General features: G+C 37.8%; 1 protein-coding gene and 1 pseudogene across 2 annotated transcripts in view; both read right to left on the bottom strand.

Annotated features, from left to right (window-relative positions):
• Aagab (alpha and gamma adaptin binding protein) overlaps window positions 1-24,671 on the bottom strand; it is a 54,781-nt gene that overhangs the window by 18,784 nt on the left and 11,326 nt on the right. For both annotated transcript variants that reach the window (XM_047541690.1, XM_047541689.1), the window contains exons 2-5: window positions 21,494-21,684; window positions 21,268-21,364; window positions 20,845-20,934; window positions 16,954-17,037 (exon numbers count right to left, since the gene is read on the bottom strand). In XM_047541690.1, the coding sequence (XP_047397646.1) occupies window positions 16,954-17,037; window positions 20,845-20,934; window positions 21,268-21,364; window positions 21,494-21,684 (462 nt within the window). The remainder of the gene's footprint in view (window positions 1-16,953; window positions 17,038-20,844; window positions 20,935-21,267; window positions 21,365-21,493; window positions 21,685-24,671) is intronic.
• On the bottom strand, window positions 11,496-12,637 carry LOC124977821 (leucine zipper transcription factor-like protein 1; annotated as a pseudogene).

Below are 24,671 nucleotides of genomic sequence, written 5' to 3'. Positions count from 1 at the left end.
TTAAAAATCCAGGCAAAAGGAGAAATTTTTAGTATGGAGATGAGAGGAAGAGTAACTTTTTTAAAAAGTAATTTTTCCTTCAATTTTTCTGCTATTTTCCCACATTTCTTTATCAAGGCAATATGTTAAGTGAGAATCTGGAGATAAAGGGATGGATTTGAATCCAAGTTCTACCACCTACTGTGTGTTCTTACATAAGTTATGCCTTCTCTGTACCTGTTTCCACATTTATGCAGTGGGTATAACAATACCAGGCTTGCAGAATTATTGTAAGAGTTCATAAAAATATAGGCAATATTTACTGAATATTTAATATGTGCAAGGTAATTTAGGAGGGGAGGTACTGGGAATTGAACTCAGGGGCATTCAACCACTGAGCCACATCCCAGCCCTATCTTGTATTTTATTTAGAGATAGGGTCTCACTGAGTTGCTTAGCACCTCACTTTTGCTGAGGCTGGCTTTGAACTCTCGATCCTCCTGCCTCAGACTCCTGAGGCACTGGGATTACAGGTGTGCACCACGGCTCCTGGCCAACGTAATGTTTTTAAGTGCGGAACGTGCAATGCTTAACAACTGCCTTCTGCACACAAACATATCAATATACATCATTTTACAAAGAATTTATTATTCTCTCTCACAAAATAAACTATAACTCAGAGAGATCAAGTAACTTGTCCAAAGCCACAAAGTTGGACCCAGAACTTCAGATCTATAACTCTTTGATTCTAAATCCTATATTCTCTTCATTAAGCCCAGACTCTTGGTAAAAAGTAGAGTTGAGATGTGTACAATGTCTTTCTTATACGAATATAAGGCATGACACAAATTTGGGTCAAATGCAAGATGTTTTTTATTCATATCCAGTTCTCTTCAGTCAGTTGTCTTTCATGTCCCTGACTTAGACTGATTTTCACAGAACTAAGCTAAATGACTCAGGACTGATGATTAATATGCCACTTCAGTGCCACTCACTAACTGATCCCAGCTACCAGTTCTATAACTCCTAGAGGCACTGGTCACATAAAATTCACAATGGACAGGTGGTTAGCTCCCAATATCCCTTCACTGTGGCTTGAGTACATGCAGACTAGGATTTCTCAATCTTAGCCCTATAGACACTTGAGGCTGGAGGACTCTTTGGTGTGTCAGGGGATCTTGCCCATCCCTATTTCTACCTAGCCAGCCAGGTCAGCATCCCTGGTCTTGACCCACCGGGTACCTTTAGCACTGCCAAATGTCCCCTGGGGTCAAAATTACCTTCAGTTGAGAATCACTAATATAAATCTACTAATCAGGACAGGAAATTTTTGGCCAAAACCCTCAGGGTTTAAGTTACTACTTGAAAAAAATAAATATTTTATTTGTTTGTTTGTTTATGGTACAGGGATTGACCCCAGGGGCACTTAGCCACTAAGCCAAATTGCCAGCCCTTTTTACTTTTCTATTTTGAGACAGGGTCTCATCAAGTTGCTTAGGGCCTTGCTAAGTTGCTGGGGCTGGCTTTGAACTTGTGATCCTCCCACCTCAGCCTCCTGAGGAGCTGGGATTATAGTCATGCACCACTGTGCCAGGCTTTGAAAATATTTTTCATCAAAAAAAAAAAAAAGAGAGAGAGAAAGAGAGAACGAGAGAAAGAGAGAGAGAGAGAGAGAGAGAGAGAGAGAGAGAGAGAGAGAATGAATCAAGCATTTAAAAGATTGAATTTTCCCTTCCTGTCAGCATCAAAAATATCTTCCCCCTGCTCTGGGAAACTTCCACACACAACTTGCTCATGATTACCTTTACCCGGGTGCCATTTACTTTTGTAAATGGCAATCAGGCAGTCCTCTGCAGAACATGCTAGTATAAATGCCTGTCTTGAGCTTATTGCTATCCTCAACTGTGTCAGTTACTCCGTGTAGACATGGACAATAGCTAATGTCTTTTACACTCCACAGCTCCCAGCCCAGTGCTAAGGATGCAAGGGGAGACGCTGAACTATCAACTGACCCCAAGAAATGGCCACACACAGGCTGCAAGCACTAACTACTTAGGGAAGTTTTTACATCTAAATATGTTACTAAGTGTTAAGAATTTACATGACTATACCCCAAAATCTCTTACATTACTTGTTAGATATTTTCTGTGTTCACATTCTAGCTTTTCTTTAAAATAACAATTATTTGGCATCATCTTAAGAAGGTCAAGTTTTTTCCATATTATAAGTTTTCTATACATCTTCTTCCTTTCCACACAAAATAGTTTCCTTTCATCACGAACATGTTCTTTTCCACTGTATGGTTTGGATATGAGGTGTCACCCAAAAGCTCACGTGTGAGAATGCAAGAAGGTTCAGAGGAGAAATGATTGGGTTGTGAAAGTCTTACCCCATCAGTGAATTAATTCCCTAACAGGGATTAACTGAACGGTAACTGAAGTGGTAGGGTGTGGTTGGAGGAGGTGGGAATTGGGGGTGTGGCTAGGAGTATATGTTTTGTATGGAGAGTGACATCTTTCTCTGCTTTCTGGTCATCATGTGAGCCCTTCCCTCTGCCACACTCTTCTGCCAAGATGTTCAGCTTCACCTAGAGCCACTACAGAATGGAGCTGACTGTATATGGACTGGGATCTCTAAAACCGTGAGCCCTTAATTAAACTTTTCCTCCTCTATAATTGTTCTGGTCGGGTCTTTTAGTCATAGCAGCAAAAAAGATGACTAAAACATCCATCCATGCGATAAACATGACTAAAGTAACTATAACCATAACTAAGATTTCCATTTACATAGAGAAGTTATATCTATTTTGAATGATAATCTTAAACCACACCAAACTAACTGGGTTAAAAATTCTTTTAAGAAAGTATTCCATTAGAAATGATGTTACTACTATCTGGAAAATAAACCTACACTTTTCTATTGCATATCATTTTTGCTTGGCAAATTGAAATGAAAAAAAATTTTTTTAAACTGAACCCAGGGGCCCTTTTACCAGTGACCTACAATCACAGTCCCCTTTATTTTTTATTTTGAGACAGGGTCTTACTAAGTTGCTGAGGCTGGCTTCAAACTTGAGATCCTCCTGTCTTAGCCTCCTGAGTCACTGGGATTACAGGTATGTATAACCATATCCAGTGAAATGAAGTGTCTTTTGAAATGACAAAACAATTTAAAAGAACAATTTATTTGCTTGCACTCAACTATTGCTTGAAAAAGGCAAAACTTTGAAAAAAATAGCACACATTTAGGGAAACAGGCCACAGCAGTATATCTGGTTCCACCCTTGGCTTAGATTCAGAAAGGTGAATCTCCACTCTCCTTATGACATCTGGGATGCCTGCTCACAAGTCAAGAACTACCTCTGCCAATACTTGAACAGATAATGAACATAACCAGCAAGAAATGAGACTACGTTTTTCTCTTCTTCCTTATTATAAACAATACATTCACTGCAGAAATTTAGAAAACAGAGAAGAGTACAAAGAAGAAAATTAAATCACCAAAGGCACTAATTAATACTTTGGTAAATGTCTTCCTAGTCTTTGTTTTCTATGCACATACACACTCGAATTGGGAATAAACTGCAACGAATGCTGTCACTTCTGAAGCTGTCAAGGTAAGTTTTACACTAATTCCAATAATCATCCTATCTGCAGAACCTGAAGTGCACTCCTGAAAACCCTCAAAAGAATGTTTAGAATCAAGTAAAAAAATCATTCAGAATTGAGCATGGGAAATAAAAGCCATGAAACAAGACTTTACCATGAAGAAAAAGATGGCACCTGTGTGGTTCATAACTAGCTGTAAAGCTAACTCCAAAGGAGAGTACTGGAACTGCTTCTGCATGGTGGCAGCAGAAGCACAGCACCTGAAGAGATTTCCCATAGCTCATTTTATAGATAATGTTGAAGGTGATATTTTAAACAGTCTCACCAGTATATTCACACATTATTTCCTAATTTCTCTAATTTATCACAATTATTTCTTCCTCTTTTTCCCTTGGACACAATCTCTTCACCAAGCTATGTCTTCTATACACACACACACACAAAGTGAAATCAACACCTATCTTATTTATCTTATTTTGACCACAACATTCACAAATGACATCAAGTATTCAAATTGTTTCTTTGGTTCCACAATGTTAGGTACTGAGTTAACACTCAGCTCACTCTGACTCAAGGAGCTGTTTCTTAGAATGTCTACACTGTCCTGAGCCGGGCATAGTGGCACACTCCTGTAATCCCAGCAGCTTCAGAGGCTGAGGCAGGAGGATCATGAGTTCAAAAGCAGCCTCAGCAAAAGCGAGGTGCTAAGCAACTCAATGAGACCCTGTCTCTAAATAAAATACTAAGGGGCTGAGTACCCCTGAGTTCAACCCCTGGTACCCCCACCCCTCGCAAAAAAAATGTCTACACTGTCCTGAAGTTCTACATATCCTAGAGATTACAAAGCTGGGGTCCAAAAATGTGAAGCCAGGTGGCCAAGATCAAACAAAGATAGACCTGACTACAGCCCTCTTCATTAACTATTCTTCTCACTAATTTCATGTTTCATTTTCTGTAATACTGGATTCAAATTTTTATTCAATCATTTTTACTTTCTTAAGAAAAAAGGGCATTAGCCATCTATTTTCTCAGGCATTGGCCCAGGTACAGATGAGTCACAGATAGACCTTGTGTTTTTGGCACTCATTTTTACCCCTGTTCTGGACATCAGTGGCAAATGATTCCTGGAACTGGAATCCAGGACTTCCACCATGGAATCCTATTACCAAGCACATGCAGGGGACATGAATTAATAGATGATCAATTCTTCACATTTATTATGGTAAAGCAGAAAGCTACCATATGAAAGAATTGTTTTTAGTATTGAAATTCTACTTAATCCTTACCCCACTGCACTACTACATTAAATTATAATAGTCTAAACTCTAAGGCCTTTGAAATTCAATCTCTATATTATTGCTTACCACTGGAGGATCAAAGTTACAACTTTGTAACATTTGTTTAGTCTACTTCCTCCTTTGAGGATTAGAAAAAGGGTCATAACATCTCTCATCCTTGCCCTTTGCACTCCGTGGTGGTATTCAGCAAAAGACCCACCGGATACCCAAGAGCTACCAGTGCAAACTAAACCCACTCAGCACTCGTCAGTGCTCAGGAGAAAAACCAGGGACAGGAGCCTTGGGTAACATTAAGCCGGCACTTCATTAAACAAGACCATTGTGTACTACTACTTTTCTCAATGAACAAAACAAAAACAACTGACCAGGCTTCCATTAATCATCTTCTTTTGCTTGCTTTAAAACCAACTGTTATTTTTAGATGCCTCACAAGTTCAAGGCACTGCCTTCAGCATAATATCTATATCATCTAATCATAATATCTATATCATCTAATGACAACAAAATATTTTGCAACAGTTTTTTGGAAAGAAAAGACAATCTCACTGGAGTCCAAAGTGGGAGTGGGGGGTGTGAGGGACCAGGGAGAGGTAGTGAACTTTTAAAGGTAGCTCAACCATTTTCATTATAGCTCCCTCAGAAGCTTTTTAGACATTTATTTTCTAAGTTTGATAAACTTTCTCGTTGAAATATTACTACCATAGATATACCATATATATGTTTATGTATTATATGTTCAGCTAATACTCTGTACATAAAAAAGTAAGATTTCTCTTGCCCCTCAAGAACTGATCAGTTTATCCCTCTGGGGCCTTTAAACAACAGAGGGAAGGGAGAAAGAGTGGGGAGGGAAGGGGAAAAGAGGTACTGGGAACTGAATCAGAACAAGAGATATTCCATGCAAAAATTTTATAATTATGTCAAAATGGATTCTACTGTCATGTATAACTAAAAAGATCCAATAATTTTTAAAAAGGCAGCTGGGCGCTGTGGTGCACACCTATAATCCCAGCAGCTTGTGAGGCTAATACAGGAGAATTGTAAGTTCAAGGCCAGCCTCAGCAACAGCAGGGTGCTAAGCAACTCAGTGAGACTCTGTCTCTAAATAAAATACAAAATAGGACTGGGGATGTGGCTCAGTGGTTGAGTGCCCCTGAGTTCAATCCCTTGTACCTCCACCCCCCCACAAAAAAAAAAAAAAAAAAACCACTTGCTTCTAGAAGTACTTTTTAAAAAGGTACTGAGTTATCTGTTACTTAAAGCATTCAACCGGAAAGGGTAGTGATCATCCTACAAGAATGCCAAGAGTCATTCCTGTTTTCTATGCAGTGCAGTTAGAGATGGCACATCCTACCCACCAATTGAAAATAGTGCTTAATAGTTAAGTACTTCTTAATGGGAACCAGGCAAATCAACATCTTCAGAGGAGGTATGTAACGTGATATGTATCTCCCTATGTCCAATAGGTCTCAGTTAAGAATTACAATTAAATTACTCCTATAATCTCAGCTAAATATAAAAACCTACTGATATTCTCAGATTGTCTTTATTTGAAGACAAGTATCTAGATACCTTCCTATGTCATCTCACAGATCCTCCAGCCATTCCCTATGTATTCAGTTTTAGCTACTCCTGTCTTAATTCTTGGACACTTCAATACACACAGGGGATCCTTCTAGAAATGGGGAAGTTCACTGAATTCCTGCTTCACCAAGGTTGTCCTCTACCTTAGTAAGCCATGTATTCCTATGGTCATAAACATGGACTTATTATTACCAGTAACTTCAATCCCTCCATCATCTCAATTTCCTACATCATCTATCATTCCAGCTCCCTCCCTCCCTCCCTTCCTATCATGCCTCAACCCAACTACCAGAACCTAAAAACTATCACCCTGTCACTGATCCATTCCCCACTGATTTCCTCTCTCCTCTTCGTCCAGATCCAATCTCATAGTCAACCATTATAATTAATTAATTAATCTCTCATGTACACAACTAAATTCCTTGCTTCTCTCTTGTTGTGATACACTTACTTGGTAAAAGCACAAGGAGTATTCCAAGCCTGTGGCCATGAAGCTTAAGGAAGCTAAGGAATGAGCACGCGCATGCGCACATGTGCGCGCGCACACACACACACACACACACACACACACACACACGCTGCCTGAACTCACTGTAAATTTATAACCCTAAATTTCTAGTGGGTCCCTTAAAGCTCCCTTAACTCTCCTACAAGACTATTTGACATTTTCCCTCTCCCCTCAAATCCCAATGCTTCCACCCCTTGCCCTCTCAGTTGATAACCTGGCTTCCTACTTCACTGAGAATACAGAAGCACTCAGAAGAAACATGATGGGAACCCACAGACTCCCAAGCCACAGTCACGCAGCCACATTTGTATCCATGCACTCCCTTTTCTGCCTCTTTCAGATTGACTTTCTTCTTCCTTCTCCCAGAGCCAGCCCCTCCACTTGTATACTAGAGCCTGTCCCCTCTTCCCACTAAAGGGCATCCCTCCAGCAAATCTCCTCTTCTACCTCATCAGCTTTTCACTCCCTGCTGAGTCTTTCCCATCAGCTTACCAACATGCTGCTCTTGTTCTTAACAAAACAAAAACAAAAACAAAAAAAACACCAAAAACATCTGGACCATACTTTTCTGACCTGCTCCCACCTACTTTCTTGCTTTTCTTCCCTGCAAAAATGTTTAAGAATACATTATAATAGCTGTGATTTCCATCCTCTTTCTTAAAACTATTTTACTGGAACTGCTCCTCAAGGTCACTGATGACCTCCACATTACTATACCCAAAGTCAACTCTCAGTTCTCATCTTACTTGACCTATTAGCAACATCTGGCAGAGCCTACCACTCCTTCCACCTTCAAACACTCTTCACTTTTGCCTCTAGGGCTCCACACTTGGTTTTCCTCCCACACTGTTCACTCTTCTCAGTCTCCTCTGCAGGTTCCTTTTCTCCCTGTTCGCTTATGTTGGGATACTCCTGGACTGAGTCCTTGGTTCTCTTCATCTACCACACTTACTCCCTTGGCAATCTCACCCAAGTTCAAGGTTTTAAATGCCACATATTATCTCTCTTTCCAAACTCTACATCTATCCAACTGGCTGCCTGACATCTCCTCTAGCTACTCCAGTAGCCATCTCAAACATAATATGTTCCAAACTGAAATACTGATACGCCATCCCACCCCTTTAAGATTTTTTCCTTTACAGTTTCCTCATTTCAGTTGATGGCAACCAATCCTTCATATTGCTCAGGCCCAAATTCTAGAGGCAATTTATCTAATTAAAGCTAACCCAGCTTTCAAAATGCCAAATGTACTCCCATGGATTAAATAGATTCCTACAAGTTAGAACTGGATGACTATCATTTGTGTCAGTGGTTCTCAACCATGGCTACATACTTGAATCCCTGAGACACTATAAAAAAATACTGTAGCTGCCCCTCCCTTCTAATATAAATGGTCTGGATGAGACCCAGATAGTACAGGTTTTAAAAGCTTTCCAAATGATTTGAGTATGCAGCCAGGGTTGGAAACCCCTGATGAAAACCCTCATTTTATAGATTAAAAATAAAATCCAGAGAGTATGAGATCTGCCCACAGTCACACAGCTGGGCAATGCTAGGATGGAAACTGTCACTTAACTCTTTGGAGAAACAGCAGTATGGGAGAAACCTACTTACAATATAATAATTTATAAATTCTGTGGTAGTTAAGTGCATAAAGTTCAAAATCCTAAAGGTTGAAGTTCAAATCAGGGCTCTAAGAGTTATTTAAAACACCTCTGATCTCAGGTTTCATCCTATACCAATTAATTCATAATTTCTAGAATTGAGATAGGCAGTGAGTCTTAAAGTTCCCCCAGGTAATTCCAATGTGCAAACAAGTTCAAGAGCTGATGAGCTATGTGGTCTTGGTGTAATAACTTGGTGTCTTTGATCCTAGCTCATACTGGATGTTGTGAGGATTAAACAGGATAACAGGCATACATATGCTATTAGCATAATTACTGACACCACCTCTTCTGTTACTGCCATTACCATAATTAGTGGTATTTCTTCTTTCTTTTTTGATATAATTCACATATAAAAACTATATTTTAATGTGATTTAGTGGTGTTCAGTATATTCACAAAATTGTGCAACAATTATCATTTAATTCCAGAACATTTTTATCACCCAATTAAAATATCTCACATCTTTAGTAACCTCTCCTACCAGCTCCTGGCAACCACTAATCTACTTTCTGGCTCTATGAATTTAAATATTCTGGATATGTCATATAAACGCAATCATACAATATGTGCCCCTTTGTGTGCTGCTTTTCACACTTAGCATAATGGTTTTGAGGTTTGGCCATGCTGTAACACATTTCTGCTTCATTTTTTGTAATTATATAACATTCCATTGTATGGATATACCACATTTTATTTTCAGCAGTTGTTTGCACTTTTTTGGACTTTTTTTGATACTGTTATGAGCTTCTGAACACACATTTTTGTATGGACATGTTTTTAGTTCTCTTGGGTATACCCAAGAGTAGAATCACTCTATCATATTTTATCCTTAACTTTTTGAACAACTACTAATTTTCCAAAGTGGCTGCAGTATCACTTTACACTCCTACCAGCAATGTGTAACTTCTCTCCCTCCTAACACTCTCACCATCTTCTTGATACTCACCATCCTCATCCTGGTGGGTTGAAGTGACATTTCATTACAGATAGATTTGCATTTCCTCGATGATTAAGAATGTTAAGTATCTTTTCATGTGCTTACTAGCCATTTGTAATCTGGAGAAATATCTACTCAAATTCTTTGTAATTTTAACTGGGTTATTTGTCTTTTTATTATTTTTATAATTTATTTATTTATATAATTATTTATACTATATTTATTATTATTTTTATTGCCCTTGTATTATTGAGTTATAAGAGTTCCTTATATTTCCAGACACTAGATCTTCTCTGGATAGTGGTTGAGCACTCTTAATCTGGAAATCTAAAACCCAAAATGCTCCCAAATCCAAAACTTCTTGAGTGCTGACATGATGCCAGAAGTGCAAATTCCGTGCTTGATCTCATGGGATGGGCTGCAGTCAAAACACAGGTCCACTAAAAATACTGTGTAAAATTACCTGCAAGCTATGTGTATAAGACGTATGTTGAGACATAAATGATCTTCATGTCTAGAACTTAGGTCCCATCCCCCAAATATCCTGTTATATATATACCAATATGTCAAAATACAAACAATCCAAAATCCAAAATATCTCTGGTTCTAAGCATTTCGATGGATACTCAACCTGTACAGGTTTTACATTTTCTCCTATTTTGAGGATTATCTTTCACTTTCCTGATAATATCTACTATGTTTTGGATATGGTTTGATTGTGTTCCCCAAAGGTTTGTGTGTTGGAAACCTGGTCTCCAGTATGGCTGTGTGAAATGTGGAATCTTTAAGAGGTGATGCCTAGAGAAAGGTAATTAGATCAGAGGGGCGCAACCCTCATGAATGGATTAATTGTGTCATTCAGGAGTAAGTTAGAACTTGTGGGACTAGATTAGTTCCCTCAAAAATAAGCTGTTAAAAAACAAGTTTGGTGCCAGGTGTGGTGGCACATGCCTATAATCCCAGCAGCTCTGGAGGCTGAAGCAGGAAGATTTCAAGTTCAAGACCAGCCTCAGCAAATCAGCAAGGTCCTCAGCAATTTATCAAGACGATCTCAAAATAAAAAATAAAAAGGACTGGGGATGTGGCTCAGTGGTTAAGTACTCCTGGGTTTAATCCCCAATACCTAAATAAATAAATACATACATACATAAAAACAAGTTTGGACTCAGGTGTTGTGGTGGACACCTGTAATCCCAGCAATTTAGGAGGCTGACCCAGGAGGAGGATTCAAAGTTCCAGGCCAGCCTGGGCAACTTGGTGAGACCCTGTCTCAAAATAAAATTAAATTAAATTAAATTTAAAAAGGCTAGAGATCTAGCTCAGTAGTAAAGTACCCCTGAATTCAATTCCCAGCACCTCCTCTGCTCCCCCACCCTGCCGCCACCCCTGCCAAATGTTAGGGGAATAGAGGTAGAACTCTTGCCTAGCATGTGCAAGGCCCTGGGTTTGATATTTGACACCTAAAAAAAAAAAAAAAAAAAAGTTCAACTTTCTTGACTCTCCCTTCCTTCCTATCTTGCAATGTGACCTTTCTCTTTATCTCTTGTACACATTCCTGTCATAATGCCATCCACTGTGTTTTCATGTGGCCATAATGCCCTTACCAGAGGTAGAACAGATGATGCTGCCCTATCTTGGACTTCAACCCTCCAAAACTATAAGTTCTTTTCTGTATAAAGTAAAAAGTTTTTAATTTTGATAACATCAAATTTACCTATTTTGTCTTTGGTCGTTTGTGTATTAGCTTTTCTTTTTTTTTAATAAAAATAAGGTTTATTTGTAATAACTAATAACTATTATTTATTTTACCTTTGGGGAAGGCACAACTAAATACATTGTTAGTTTCTTTAATTCATTAAAAAGATACAGTCTTTATGCTAATGCAAAAGGCTAAGACTCTTCCTCCCACTCGAAAAATCTCTTCCTCCTGTAATGGTTTCCCACTGTATTTGAACTAAGCCCTGGAGCACCTGGCAGAGGTGCAGGGCAATCAGCCAGAGCCATGACATTTCTTCTTCTCCACTGGACAACTGGAAATAGGGATTCTAGTTCAAAATATCAGAAGCAAAATCTAAATATTAGAAAAATAGGGAGCGGAGATATGGTGCAATGCTTCAAGATCCATGCCTGAGGAGGGAGGCAGTTGTCTAGTCCATGTTGTGGCAGTTTCCAGAAATCTTCCGTTTTTAATCTTCAGACTCATACTTTGCCAGTCTTTTCCTCAGGTCTCTGATTTGGTCATTCTTTTTGGTGAGAATCTCTTTCATGTTTCGATAAGCAGCCATTTGTTGAAATTTCTTCTCTAATTCCTTTTTGGCCATGCTCAGCTGCTCCTGGACCCTGAGTAGGTCGTGCTTGGCTGTTGCAAGGTTCTCCTCCAGGGACTTCTGGTTTTCCGTCTTGTCATTAAGTGTCTTCTGAAACTCACTCGTTAAAGCAGCAACTGTATTTTTCAAGTCATTCAAGTCTTGGGCCTTTATAAAAATCCTTTTGATTTCCTTGATCAAGCTGTAAATCTTGTAGTGCTTGTTCTAGTTTTGACTTCTCATCCACTGCATTTGTAGCCTGTATTTCAATGGTCTTCAGCCTTGACTTCAATTTCTCATTCTTTTCTTGAAGTCTTAAAATTTCCTTGTTTAGGAGTTCTGTTGTGCCACTTTCATTAAGTGGAACAAGTTTTGGCTTTGTAATATCTATGATATTACAAATATTATTTATTTGAAGATGTAAATTCTGCTTTTTCAAATTCTGCAACTTGTTCTAATAATTCTCTGTTTTCAAGCTCAGAGATGTCTGTCTATAGCTTAAGGTACCACTTCTCAGCCTGTGAAAACAGCTGCCGCAGAAGTAGCACTTTGGTGTAGGCAGTGCTGATGAGCTCTGACTCCACCTCGCTATGCACCACAGCTTGCAACTGGCTCAGAACTTCAGACACTTTATCCACAGTGAAGGTCTCCTCCACCAGCCTGCTCTCCTTGAGGTCCTGGAAGCAGGAATCTACAGTTGAGTCTCAAGCCTCATTTTGAACGAGCAAAACGCATGTAATTAATAACTTCATTTTGGTGGTGCTCATTTAGGCCCAACTCTGCTATGGCGGCAGGCGGGGTCAGGAGCCTAAAGAAGCTAGAGAGGTGAGGCAGGGATTTGCCAAGCCCAAAATCACCGAGATTTGCAGGACGGCAGAAAATGGGAGGTAAAACGGGTTGTTCAGAAGCCTGCGGCTGCTAATCTGTGTATTAGCTTTTAAGGAAGAAATTAAAGGCAAAAAGTTATGAAGATATCCTATAACTAGATAAGTTGTTCAAACTTTTAATAAGCCAAACTAGCTCAGAAGACTTGGGTTGGCCATCAGTTTAAACCATGAATTCCCATTTAGGTAACATATCTACTTTATCTTGGTGAAGAGTAGGAAGGAAACTAAGTTTGTAATTAACTCGAGTTTCAGAATAAGAATTCTACCTTGAATGCCAAGAGTTCAAGGAACTCTGATTAGATTTGTATGTTTTCAGTGATATTTGTTATAGCATCTAAATTTTCACAGTCTTTATTAGAACTGAAATATTTTTCATCATTTAAAATAAAATTTGGGACTAGGGCTATATAGTTCAGTTGGTAGGGTGCTTGCCTTGCAAGCACAAGGCCCTGGGTTCAATCCCCAGCACCGACCAAAAAAAAAAAAAAAAGAATACACATAAAATTTTTAAAAATTTTAAACTAATATTTTTAAGCAACTGTGCAAATTTAAAGATCAGCATGATCTTAGCATCTCTTAAGTATTAAGAGACATTACATAATCCCAAATAATGAAATTAGGATTACATGTGATATTCCTGAAGAATCAATTGTGAATAATTTTTCTATCCAAACAACAAAATTAATGTCCTTAAAAAGTTATCCAATACTTCTAATATCTTTCTTTATTATATCAAACAATTTTTGATTTTAAAAACCTTGTCAGTTTTAAAAGCTTTTTGAGGGCTGGGGATATTGTTCAGTTGGTAGGGTGCTTGCCTTGCATGCACAAGGCCCTTGGTTCAATCACCAGTACACCACACACACACACACACACACACACACACACAAAAAGATTTTTGAGTGGTGATGGTTGCACATCAATATGAATATAGCTAATGTCACTGAGCAGCACACTTAAAATAAGATGGCAAATTTTATTTCTACACGTAAACACAATTTTTGAAAAAGAGCGAGAGAAAAAGGAGAAGAGAAGATGGAGACCTCCAAGACAAATAAACTAGTCTTGAGTACCTGCTGGCAGGAAATGTCCTGACATTCAGAAAAGTCTGCCAAGGAAGGCACATTTTACTGGGCACTCAGATAGCAGAAAAGCAAGATTCTGCAAAGAGCACAGGAAGTAGGTTACCCAGAAGGGTAATGTGGCCCACCACATAGTGATATAGCACTTTGTCCCTAAAGATTGATGTGGGGTTATACAAGAATAGCCTTCTTACTTCTTAAACTTGGGTTGCATTCAAATGTAATTTTATTTCCATATTTGGGGCTCCTCCTAGAGAGAAGTTAGTTTCCTTCATAACACATAGGCTAAGGGTTCTCTTAAATATGGAATTAGGTTAATGACAATATTTTGGTTTTTGGTTAACAATAAACCAATGTCCCAGTATTGTACAGAGAAAAGAAGAAAGCAAGGATACTTCAGGGCAAGGAACCATGAAAACCCCGAGATGTGCCTCTTTGCTTTAAAGTTCTTCTAATATTACTTTAGCATCTAAAACAAGTAGAACGGCATTTTTTTAGAAAACAACTTTGCCGATATACCTCCGAAGTAATAAAGCATGTTCAGTGCAGTTTCTAAATTTACAGATTCCCAAGACCCCCAAGGATACCGAAATCCATGGATGCTCAAGTTCTTTATATAAAATAGCACAGAATTTGCATTATGACCTACACACATCTTCCCATGTTCTTTAAATCATCTCTAGATTACTTAGAATAACTAGTGAAATGTATTAAATATATATAAATAGTTCTCATACTGTATTGCTCAAGGAATAATGACAAAAATGTATACATATTCAGTACAAATGCATTTTTTTTTTCAAAATTTTTCAATCTGTGATTGGCTGAATCCAAGGAAGCAGAACCCACAAATATTGAGGGCCGACTGTACAGTCACAAACATAAACCACAAGGCACTACTTCTTTAATATATGAACTCAGGGGTCAGATTTTTCAAAAAAAAACAACTGACACCAAATAAGCTTTCCTGAAACTAGTTCTATAAATATAACAAGCACCACTGAATATAATTTTATTCTGAATTGATCCAGTTTATGTACCATAGCTAAAACTTGTTTTTATAGTGTAGATAGTCTAGAGCAATGCCTCACCAGGGTAAATGCTCAAAAGGGACTCGCTGAATGAATAAGGAGTAAGTCTCTGGAAACAGGGATGATATCACAAGCTGAAATCTCCTATTCCTTCCAGATCTACTAGGATGTGACTTTGATTGTTACTGCAATAAAATTCAACCTAATATCTTTGCAATTCAATTTAAGAGACATATCAGATTCTCCGTAAAAAAGGGGAAGGAGGAGGAAGAGAGAGTGAAGAAAAGGAAGGAGTACCTCATTATGCCAGGAGGAGCTTCTCCAACAATGACAAGCATTAGATTAGACAATGTAAGAGCGCTAAACTCACTTACCCTATCTACCAAAAGCTGAGATGAAATATTTGATATCTACAAAACTGATCACCCACTTGACCCTTTGTCTCAGGAAGATGGAGTAAGCTTACTCCCTTTTGTAGTGGTTCATCTAAGACTGCAAACTTATTGAGCAGCCAAGAGCTACACAAGAGAAAAACATTCTACAGGCAGCAACTCCTCAGGACAATGTCATGGATTGAACTCTATCTTCCCAAAATTCATATGTTGAAGTCCTAACCTCTGGTACCTCAGAATCTGACCTTATTTAGACACAGGGTGAATTCTGAAGTAACCATTCAAAATGGCATCATACAGCAGTAGGGTGGAACCCTAACTCAATATGATTATTGGCCTCATAGAAGGGACACTGACACACAGAACACAGACAGTACACCCCAAGAAGACTGGAGTTCTGCTGTCACAAGTCAAGGAACTAAGAGCATGGCTTTTCTGACACCTTGATTTTGGACTTTAGACCTCTAAAACTGTGAGGCAATCAGCAATCAATTACTATTTTTGGGGGGTCAGGGGGCAGTGGTGCTACTGTGGATCGAACATAGAGGCACTTTACCCCTGAGCTATATCCCCAACACTTTTTTCCTTATGTTTTATTATGAGACAGGTTCTCACTAAGTTGCTGAAGCTGGACTCGAACTTGAAAGCCTCCTGCCTCAGTCTCCTAAGTAGCTGGGATTACAGGTATGTGCTACTGTGCCTGGCTAAATTCCTGTTGCTCTAAGTCATGCTGTTTGTGGTACTTGTTATTGCAGTCCCAGCAAACTAATGCAGACTATAAAAGTTATTATGGGTCAACTAGCCTACTCCCTTCAGACTACATTTCAGATCTGGCCTTCCATGCCGTGGCCATGGCCACATCACCAAAGGCCCCAACATTTCACCTGTGAACTGCTGCCACAGCTCTGGTCTCCCTAACTTTAGACTCTACTTCTACGTCCTTCAGCTGCCAAACCATCTGCACATCACTGTAACATTAACCTTTCAAAGATGCCAACCTTGTATCACTCCCTTATTAAAAAATCGCCAGTGACTCACCATTTCCTATAGGAAAAAGTTCAAATTCTCTTGTCTAGCATTCAGGCTTCTAAGTTAACTCAAATTGTTAGGTGAGATTCTTATGACCCTAGAATGTACAACCATTATTCTTGAGGCCTTGCTTCCTCCTGGGCTTGTCATTCTTCCCTCTTACCAGCTCAAACCTTGACTGTATAGTGAAGACTACTGTCAGGAGCCACACTGTCCTAAAGCTCTCTATATCCACATCTAACCCAAAAGCCACATCTCTGAGTATGCACTACTGCCTGCATCAGTCATTCTGCACTCGCCGCAGACTGTCCTGCATGTTACCTAGCATTTGAGAAGTGCACACAGGAATCCCACAGCTGGACTAGGAGTTCAAGCACAGACTCTATGTCTTACAGTTTTAGGTAGTTCTTAAAGACAAAGACCATGCTAGGCTTATTTTAGGTAACCTCTAAATTCTAACTGAAATAACAATTAAACATATGTTTTAAACCCTCAGAAATGCTACATTTGGCTTTTCATTCAACTTGGATTTGAGAAGTGGAACAAATATAAAGATTTCATATAATCCTAGTTACTCCACATGTATCCAAATAATTTAAAACTTATAACAAATGGGGGGATTACTTTCAGACCCAAGTTACTTACCATTCTTCATCACTACATTGGACCAGACATTGGCATTCAAGGCTTGGACAATTCGCTTCACTCCTGTAGATTCAGGAAAGTCATCTAATCAGGGGAAAAAAAAACATATATTTATACACACACTTATATGTACCTTCATATACATTCATGTATGTCTAGATATCTAGATATCCCCAAAGTCATATTTTCAATAATTGTGGCATAATTATCTTGCTTATTTAGTTGTTTCCTCACACCTAACTTGTATAATAGGAAAAGAAATATAGCAAATACAGAACTCAAGAGTTCCTGATAGGGATATTCTACAAACTAAAATAATTAAACAAACAACATGAGAAAACAGTTAACTAATAAAGTCATCCTCATTGCCTCACCAAGGGAATCAACTCATATTCTTCAAAGGATATGTTTCTATAATCCTGGAAGAGTACTACAGATATTAATCTCAGTTATCTACGCAGAATGAGTTTCCTGAAGGCAGAATAGAACATTCAGTACACTATAACACACTGCAAATGCTCCATCTTCCACTGAGGAATAGAGTAATAAATATTATCTCTATAGAATATCAAGAGAAAATGATCAAGAGAAAAGAATTTAATGTAAAAGTGAATTTACTATAACCCTAGGTGTAAGAGACAGGCAATGAGTTACTTAAAAAAATTAATTAATTAAGTATTAGTACTATTTGCTTCTAGAACTTGGTGGATCCCACTTCAAATAACAAGGCCTTGATCCCAGTTAGCATGCCAATAATACAGTGTTATTCTGAGCTACAAATTAAGTCTCATTGTGTACAAAAGACAAAGAGATCATTCAGATGTTGAAGATTGTAAGACTGAACGTGGAAAGTAATGGCAGAAACGGTTTTCATAAGGTTGAGAGGGAAAAAGAGTCTAGAACACAGTTGAAACATGACTTGCCTCTAGGGACCTGGCCTGGTGCTGGGAAGTTTAACAGGAAGAGTACAGAATTACAAGTCAGAAGATCCAAATTTGAGCCCCAACTCTATCACTTATTATCTGATCAAGGACTAATCACATATATAATCCCTAAAAAATGTAGAGATGATGCCACCCTTTGCACATCTTTTCTAGAGGAAAGATGAACTGGAACTGATGATTCATGGGTATAACTTTCTTCCCCAGACCAGAAACTCCTTGAGGGCAGGAACCGGTCTTATTGAGTTCATTATGCCCACTGTGCCAAACAATGCCTGAAAGAAAGCAGGCAATCAGCAAGTGCCATAGGGGCGGATGAATCGTTTAAAGAATACCAACCTAATCTAACAGAAGTACAGTAAGATTAAACTGAAAATATTCTGCAAAGATGATTTTATTGCTATTAATGTTGGGATGAAGAAATAAGAGGCATGAGGCATGTTTATTCTAACTATGAATGACTCAATTCTTGAAAAAATAATACTTTAATCCAGAAAACAAAAATGAAGAGCTAGAACCAAGAAGATGAAATTTAATACAAACAAGCAAAAAGTCTCATATGAATATTTGAGTCATACATGCAAATAAAGGGTACAGGAATAAGATATGGGAACAGTTTATATTTAACAATTCTAGGAAGGTTTTTATTACCTTACCTAAAGATGACGTGTCTAAAAATTTACCTTAAAATTAAGCTAAATTAATACAAGAACATTGTTCAGACAAAGGGCAAGGAGAACAACAGTGGGTATAAGGAGCATAGATTCCAAAATGATAACAAATATTGACGCACAACAATAGGAAGACAATTCTAGTGCCAGAAATAAAGGATGACATACATGCTCACATACATGAAGCTGGGCACAAGTTTAGGGGACCTAAAAAACACAGAAGGAAAAACTGCACTTGCTAATTCTCAATATTCTTAAAAATGTACAGAAATGAAAATATGCCTTTTATTTCATTTTTGTTATCTTCTTCTCTGGCAGGATTTTATTCCCAAAGGTAAAAGTCATTTTGGAAAAATTCTAACTAAGTCAGAAAATAGAAAGATGTTTCTTAATTTTTTTTATTTGCTCTAAATAGTTACACATGACAGCAGAATGCATTTTAATTCATTGTACACAGGTGGAGCACAGCTTTTCATATCTCTGGTTGTACACAATGTAGAGTCACACCATTTGTGCAGTTATACATGTACATAGGGTAATGATGTTCATCTCATTCCACCATCTTTCCCAACCTCATGCCTCTCCCCTTCCCCTCTCTCCCCTCTGCCCAATCTAAAATTCTTCCATTCTTCCCTTGCCCACACCCTATTATGGATCAACATCCACATATCAGAGAAAACATTTGTCCTTTGGTTTTTTGGAACTGGCTTATCTAACTCAGTAAAATATTCTCCATCTTCATCCATTTACCTGCAAATGCCATAATTTTATTCTCCTTTAAGGCTAAGTAATATTCCATTGTGTATATGTACCACAGTTTCTTTATCCATCCATCTATTAAAAGGCATCTAGGTTGGGCTCCACAGTCTAGCTACTGTGAATTGAGCTGCTATAAACATTGATGTGGCTGCTGATTTTAAGTCCTTTGGGTATAGACCAAGGACTGGGACAGCTGGGTCAAATGGTGGTTCCATTCCAAGTTTTCTAAGGAATCTTATCTCCATACTGCTTTCCAGAGTGGTTGCATCAATTTGCAGTCCGACCAGCAATGTATGAGTGTACCATTTTCTTCACTTCCTTGCCATCCTTATTGTTACTTGTATTCTTGATAACTGCCATTCTGACTGGAGTGAGATGAAATCTTAGAGTAATTTTTATTTGCATTTCTCTAATTACTAGAGTTGTTGAATATATTTCTTAATTTTTAAAAAAATAAATAGGCTTCAGGCTGGGGATATAATTCAGTGACAAGCACTTACCTAGCACACATGAAGCCATGGGTTCAACCCCCACACCACAAATACACACTCTCTCTCTCTCTCTCTCTCTCTCTCTCTCTCCCTCTCCCTCTCCCTCTCTCTCTTTATGTAACGAGTGCTTATGTGCTATCTAAGTGCTTCAATTCACATTGGTCGCTCCTGCCTGGAATGTCTTTTGGAATAACTGGCATCTTCTCAATGCCAATCCCTACTAGTCCTCTAACTAGTTCAGTTACTCTTCTTCTTCCCCATGAAGAAGTTGACATGTGAGAGTTCATGGTACCAACCACTCCCTGAATTTCTAAATAATCTCTTCCACCTCTGAAATACTACAATTATACACACACACACACAAATAAAATTACATACACATGTTTTATCTTTGGTCCACCTTATAAGGTTTTGGTGGGCCAAAATCTGTCTTATCTAGGTAGATCCCACAATAGATTACTCGGAAGGAAAAAGAAGAAAAAAGAAATAGAGGAGCAGGAAGGAGGAGGTAAGAAACAGAATATACAGACAGCAGAAAGCATGTGATACAAAGCTAACCTGAGGTAGGTGGGTATTCTGGATTTATTTTTGGTTTCAAAAATGTTCCAGAGACATAGGTCTGACATGCCCCCCAATGTTCCTGCAGATTCGGCCTTAGTTTATTATGAATTCTAAAGAAGGAACATAAACTCTAGCTGTGACTATAGGTCTACCCTTCTTGTATGTCAGAAGGGAACGGAAAAGAGAATAGAAAAATGACAATGATTTCAGAGAGAAATCCTTACTGTCCATCCTTTAAAAAAACACAACCAACCAACATTTTCAAAGTCCTAAAATGAGTAATGAAACCAAATAAATGAATTATTATATTATTGATAAGACCACACCAATGGAGTCTGCTCAAATCTTTTCAAATAGCTGGGGGAAAATAGTGTGTCTTCAGTTTCACTGTAATTTTTCCCTGGAATAAAATAGTCTCTGATATCTCAATCCAGATGCCATATTTTCTACTAATACATAAACACTCACCATCCTCCTCAGGCAATTCCTCTGGACTAAGTTCAACCAATTCAAAGCCATGTTTGATGCACCATTCTTGAGCTTTTTGTCTGTTTACTCCTAAAATAATATGCAGAACAATCCATAAGTAAAAATAAAACATGAATACCTGGCAATAATCTACACAAATCTCAAATGTTTTTCCCTCAATGCCAATGTTACATTAAAGGCATCTAGAATCAAGTAATATAAAGAAAATGATTTCTTAGTTCCTAAATATTCATTCTTTAAAAACAAGGTAATCAGTGCAAGACTCTAAAGAGAAACAGCTAAAATATTTTTGTGAAGTAACATAGTCTCAAGAGATGTATTGTTCTAAACTGAGAAGACAGGTGTCCTCTGACTGCAAAGAATAGTAAACATGTGCCGCCACCACCCAGTTGAGGGTCTCACCATCTTCAGACACTCTGTCGCAGACCAAGATCATCACCTCAGGTAACCATGCCTCTGCCAGTGGAAGCCATGAGGAGACAGTGTCAAGACCGGACTTCTAGAAGGAGCAATACCAAACACAAAAAAAAAAACAGGAAAAGACATTAAAAGAACTCATAGAAAATATGGGGGGGGGGAGGCATATGATAATTTCTTATTCAAGGCTCCATGGAAAACAAAATCTTACTTGTGTGCTATCGAAGTAAACCACAAATGCCTGCACAGACTCCGCAATCTCTGCAGTGACAAGAAATTTATTCGGCACCACACAAAGATTGATATCTGCAGAGTAGTATTTATTATCAATGGTCCAGGGATAAAACCTCACAGTATCATTGGAAGTTGCTTCTATGAGAAGATCTTCTGTTCCAAGGATATCTAAATAAATGACAAAACATTAGCATAGGCAGTGCAAGCTTACGTACACTGGTCACTTTTCTCAACAAGATACCAGGTTAATCTGGTACTTGGGCTGCTTCCCTTTATGCTAGCATAAAGCACCCTGCATTTATTGTAACATTCTCCTCTGTGATCATTGGATTACAAAAGTAAAGGTGACATAATTTAAGTCACTGGTTTTCATTTTTAAGAACACAAAAATCATTGTATCTAAACAGTCATCCAACTAAATACCTAGTAAAGAACAAATAGAAGAGAAAGAATGACAGTTGCATTTATCTTATTGCTTAAGTATTTTATGGGAGGTGGAGAATTATAAGAATCTTCAAGAATCTGTAACTATTTTGTTCTTATTGCCTGTTAAAAGGAAGACAGATTAATGCTATGCTATTAATAAAACAAAAGAGCTACAGATATTCCTTGGGCTAAATGCTTAGACATTAATTCAATTAATGGAACAAAAGAATAGAAACTGATAAATGACCCCAACTCCATTCATGTACAGGCTTGTTCAGACTTTGATAGTCAATGCAAATTATTGTTTGAGTAGGACACCTCTGGCAAATTTAAAATGTATAAAAGCCATGTAAGTTAAATGTTTTAGGTTATAATTGAATCTTTTAGAAATCCATGTGCAGCACAGATAAAATTGGAAAATTCATAGAAAACAAGTCAGTGATGAAAAAATTAATACAGATGTGGTCATGAAACCACTAAAGCATTTTGCTTCCACCATGTCATGCAATATTCAGAACTGGAAAGGATATCAGTAACTGTTCTAGCCCCAACTCCCATTCCTCATACCCATACCCACAACCTCTTTTTTATGCAGATGTGGAAAATGAGCTTAGGGAAGTAAAACTGCATACCACCAATGGGTTCTTAGAAGAATATAGAGAAAAATGGTCAAAAACTCCTTTTCAGAGCATACAAAAATGAACATGTCAAATGTGACTTAAACTCATAATTAGCATGACACTGAAAACTACAAGTTAAATTTTAAATTTCAGAGTTAATATTACACATTTGGAAAGCTGCCATGGTTTTTCTTTGGTATAAAGACATGGAGAAATTATTCAGCCCAGACAACTGCTAGGAATAACATTCAATAATACACAAATGTGTGAATGCATGGGCTTGAAAGTACACACATTTTTGTCAGTAAAGTTTCATTACATAGGAGGAAATTGTCCTCTGAAAAATTAAAAGCCTGTTTCTAAAAATAAAAAAAAAACTTAAAATATATTTGAGATTTTTACCTTAGATATAAGGCTTGTTGTAAAACTAATTTTTTTCAAATTTTTCACCAAAATCAGAATTGTTATCCTTAAATGAACAGGTCTATACCTGTATTTGAAATTCTGATCCTTTTTTCTATCTCTAAGAAATTAGCAGTTCTTCCTGCTCCATTTATACCTAAAGTCATAATCTTTTATTTAGTGTCAATCAATTCCATAGCAATCAGCTACATATCTCTCTCATGGAGCTCAGAAGTTCAAGTGGGAATTCAGCAGGAGGAACAGATGAATTATTAAAATCAAAGATTTCATTTTCATAGAAACGTCTCATTAAAAAAAAAATCCTTGATCAAAGTGTACCTTATATTCAAAGCTATCATTTCAAATGTAAAGCAGATGGCATACCAACATGTGGCTATGTTTGCGAGAACCAGCCAGCACACAAACCAGGGTATATTGATAACAGTACATATGGAAGAGGGCAAAGTAAACCAAGGAGAATAGCAAAAAAAAAGAGTACAAACTAAGTTTTGTTTTGTTTTTGGGTACTGGGGATTGAACCCAGGGGCGGATTATTTACTGTAATTTAGAATATTTAGATCTATTAAAGACGGTTGTTTTATGAATGCTTAAAATACAAAAGAACAAACTAATGTCAGGCCACACTCTTAAAATTTCACTTTTATACTGTCTAGTTTTTTTTTTTTTTGCATGATACTTAACAAATAAGCCATTTCTTAATTCATAAATTACATGTATTACAATACCTATACAAAATGGAGTATTATTCAGCCATAAAAAGAATGAAATCCTGTCACTGCAACAATGTGGATGAACCTGGAGAACACTGTGTGAAGTGAAATGAAGTCAGGCACAAAGGCAAGCACCGCATGATCTCATTCATATGAGCAACCTGAAAAGGTTGATCTCTTACAAGACGAGAGTAGAATGATGCATACCAGAAGTTGGTGTGGTGAGGAGGGAGGGGGTGCTGGGGAGATGTTGGTTAAAGGGTATATAATTACAGTTAGGATAAATGTTGGAAGAAAAAAAAAAGTCCACAACAGGTAAAAGAACAGAAGATAGATCAATGATTGCCTGAGGCCAGGGCCAGGAAAGAGAAGACAGGATGGTGGAGAATGACTACTAAGGGTCATAGAGTTTCTGGGGTGATGGCAATGCTCTAGAATGACTGCGGTGGAGGATGCACAGCTCTGTGAGCACACTAAGGACCACTGCACGGTTCATTTTAAATGGGTGAACTGCACAACATGTGAATTATAACTCGATAAAGGTTTTTTTTTTTTAAGTAAATAAATAAAAGTCAAAGAAAACAGAAGGGGGAAAAAAGCAGCAGCTCTTTCTCCTTTCTTTAAACCCAGATGGGAATAGAACCAATAAGCTGGGAAAATGAATCCCACATTTTAGTAGCTGGGTGGGTTTTGTTTTATTCTCTGTACTGCCTAAAACAAGTTGATGACTCAATTCACTTATCAGATTTTTTTTTCATTTTTAACATTTTATGTCTAATCAGATACTTTGAGTGAAGCTGCATATGGACTTTATTATCACATCTGTGCCATATTAGAACCAGGGAGAGAGGAGTAAAGACTGCCTCGTTCTAGTTCTCATCATCAATATCTTAATGTAGAGTTTAATTGTAAAAATGTAAATGTAAATGTCTACTTTAAATATGGCTTTCTTCCCTTGTCTTTTTTATTTAGCTTC

Source organism: Sciurus carolinensis, chromosome 2 (assembly GCF_902686445.1).
Source record: "Sciurus carolinensis chromosome 2, mSciCar1.2, whole genome shotgun sequence".
NCBI classification, from domain to species: domain Eukaryota; kingdom Metazoa; phylum Chordata; class Mammalia; order Rodentia; family Sciuridae; genus Sciurus; species Sciurus carolinensis.
Note: the sequence above shows the minus strand (reverse complement) of the source record. Positions and strands in the feature narration are given on the sequence as shown.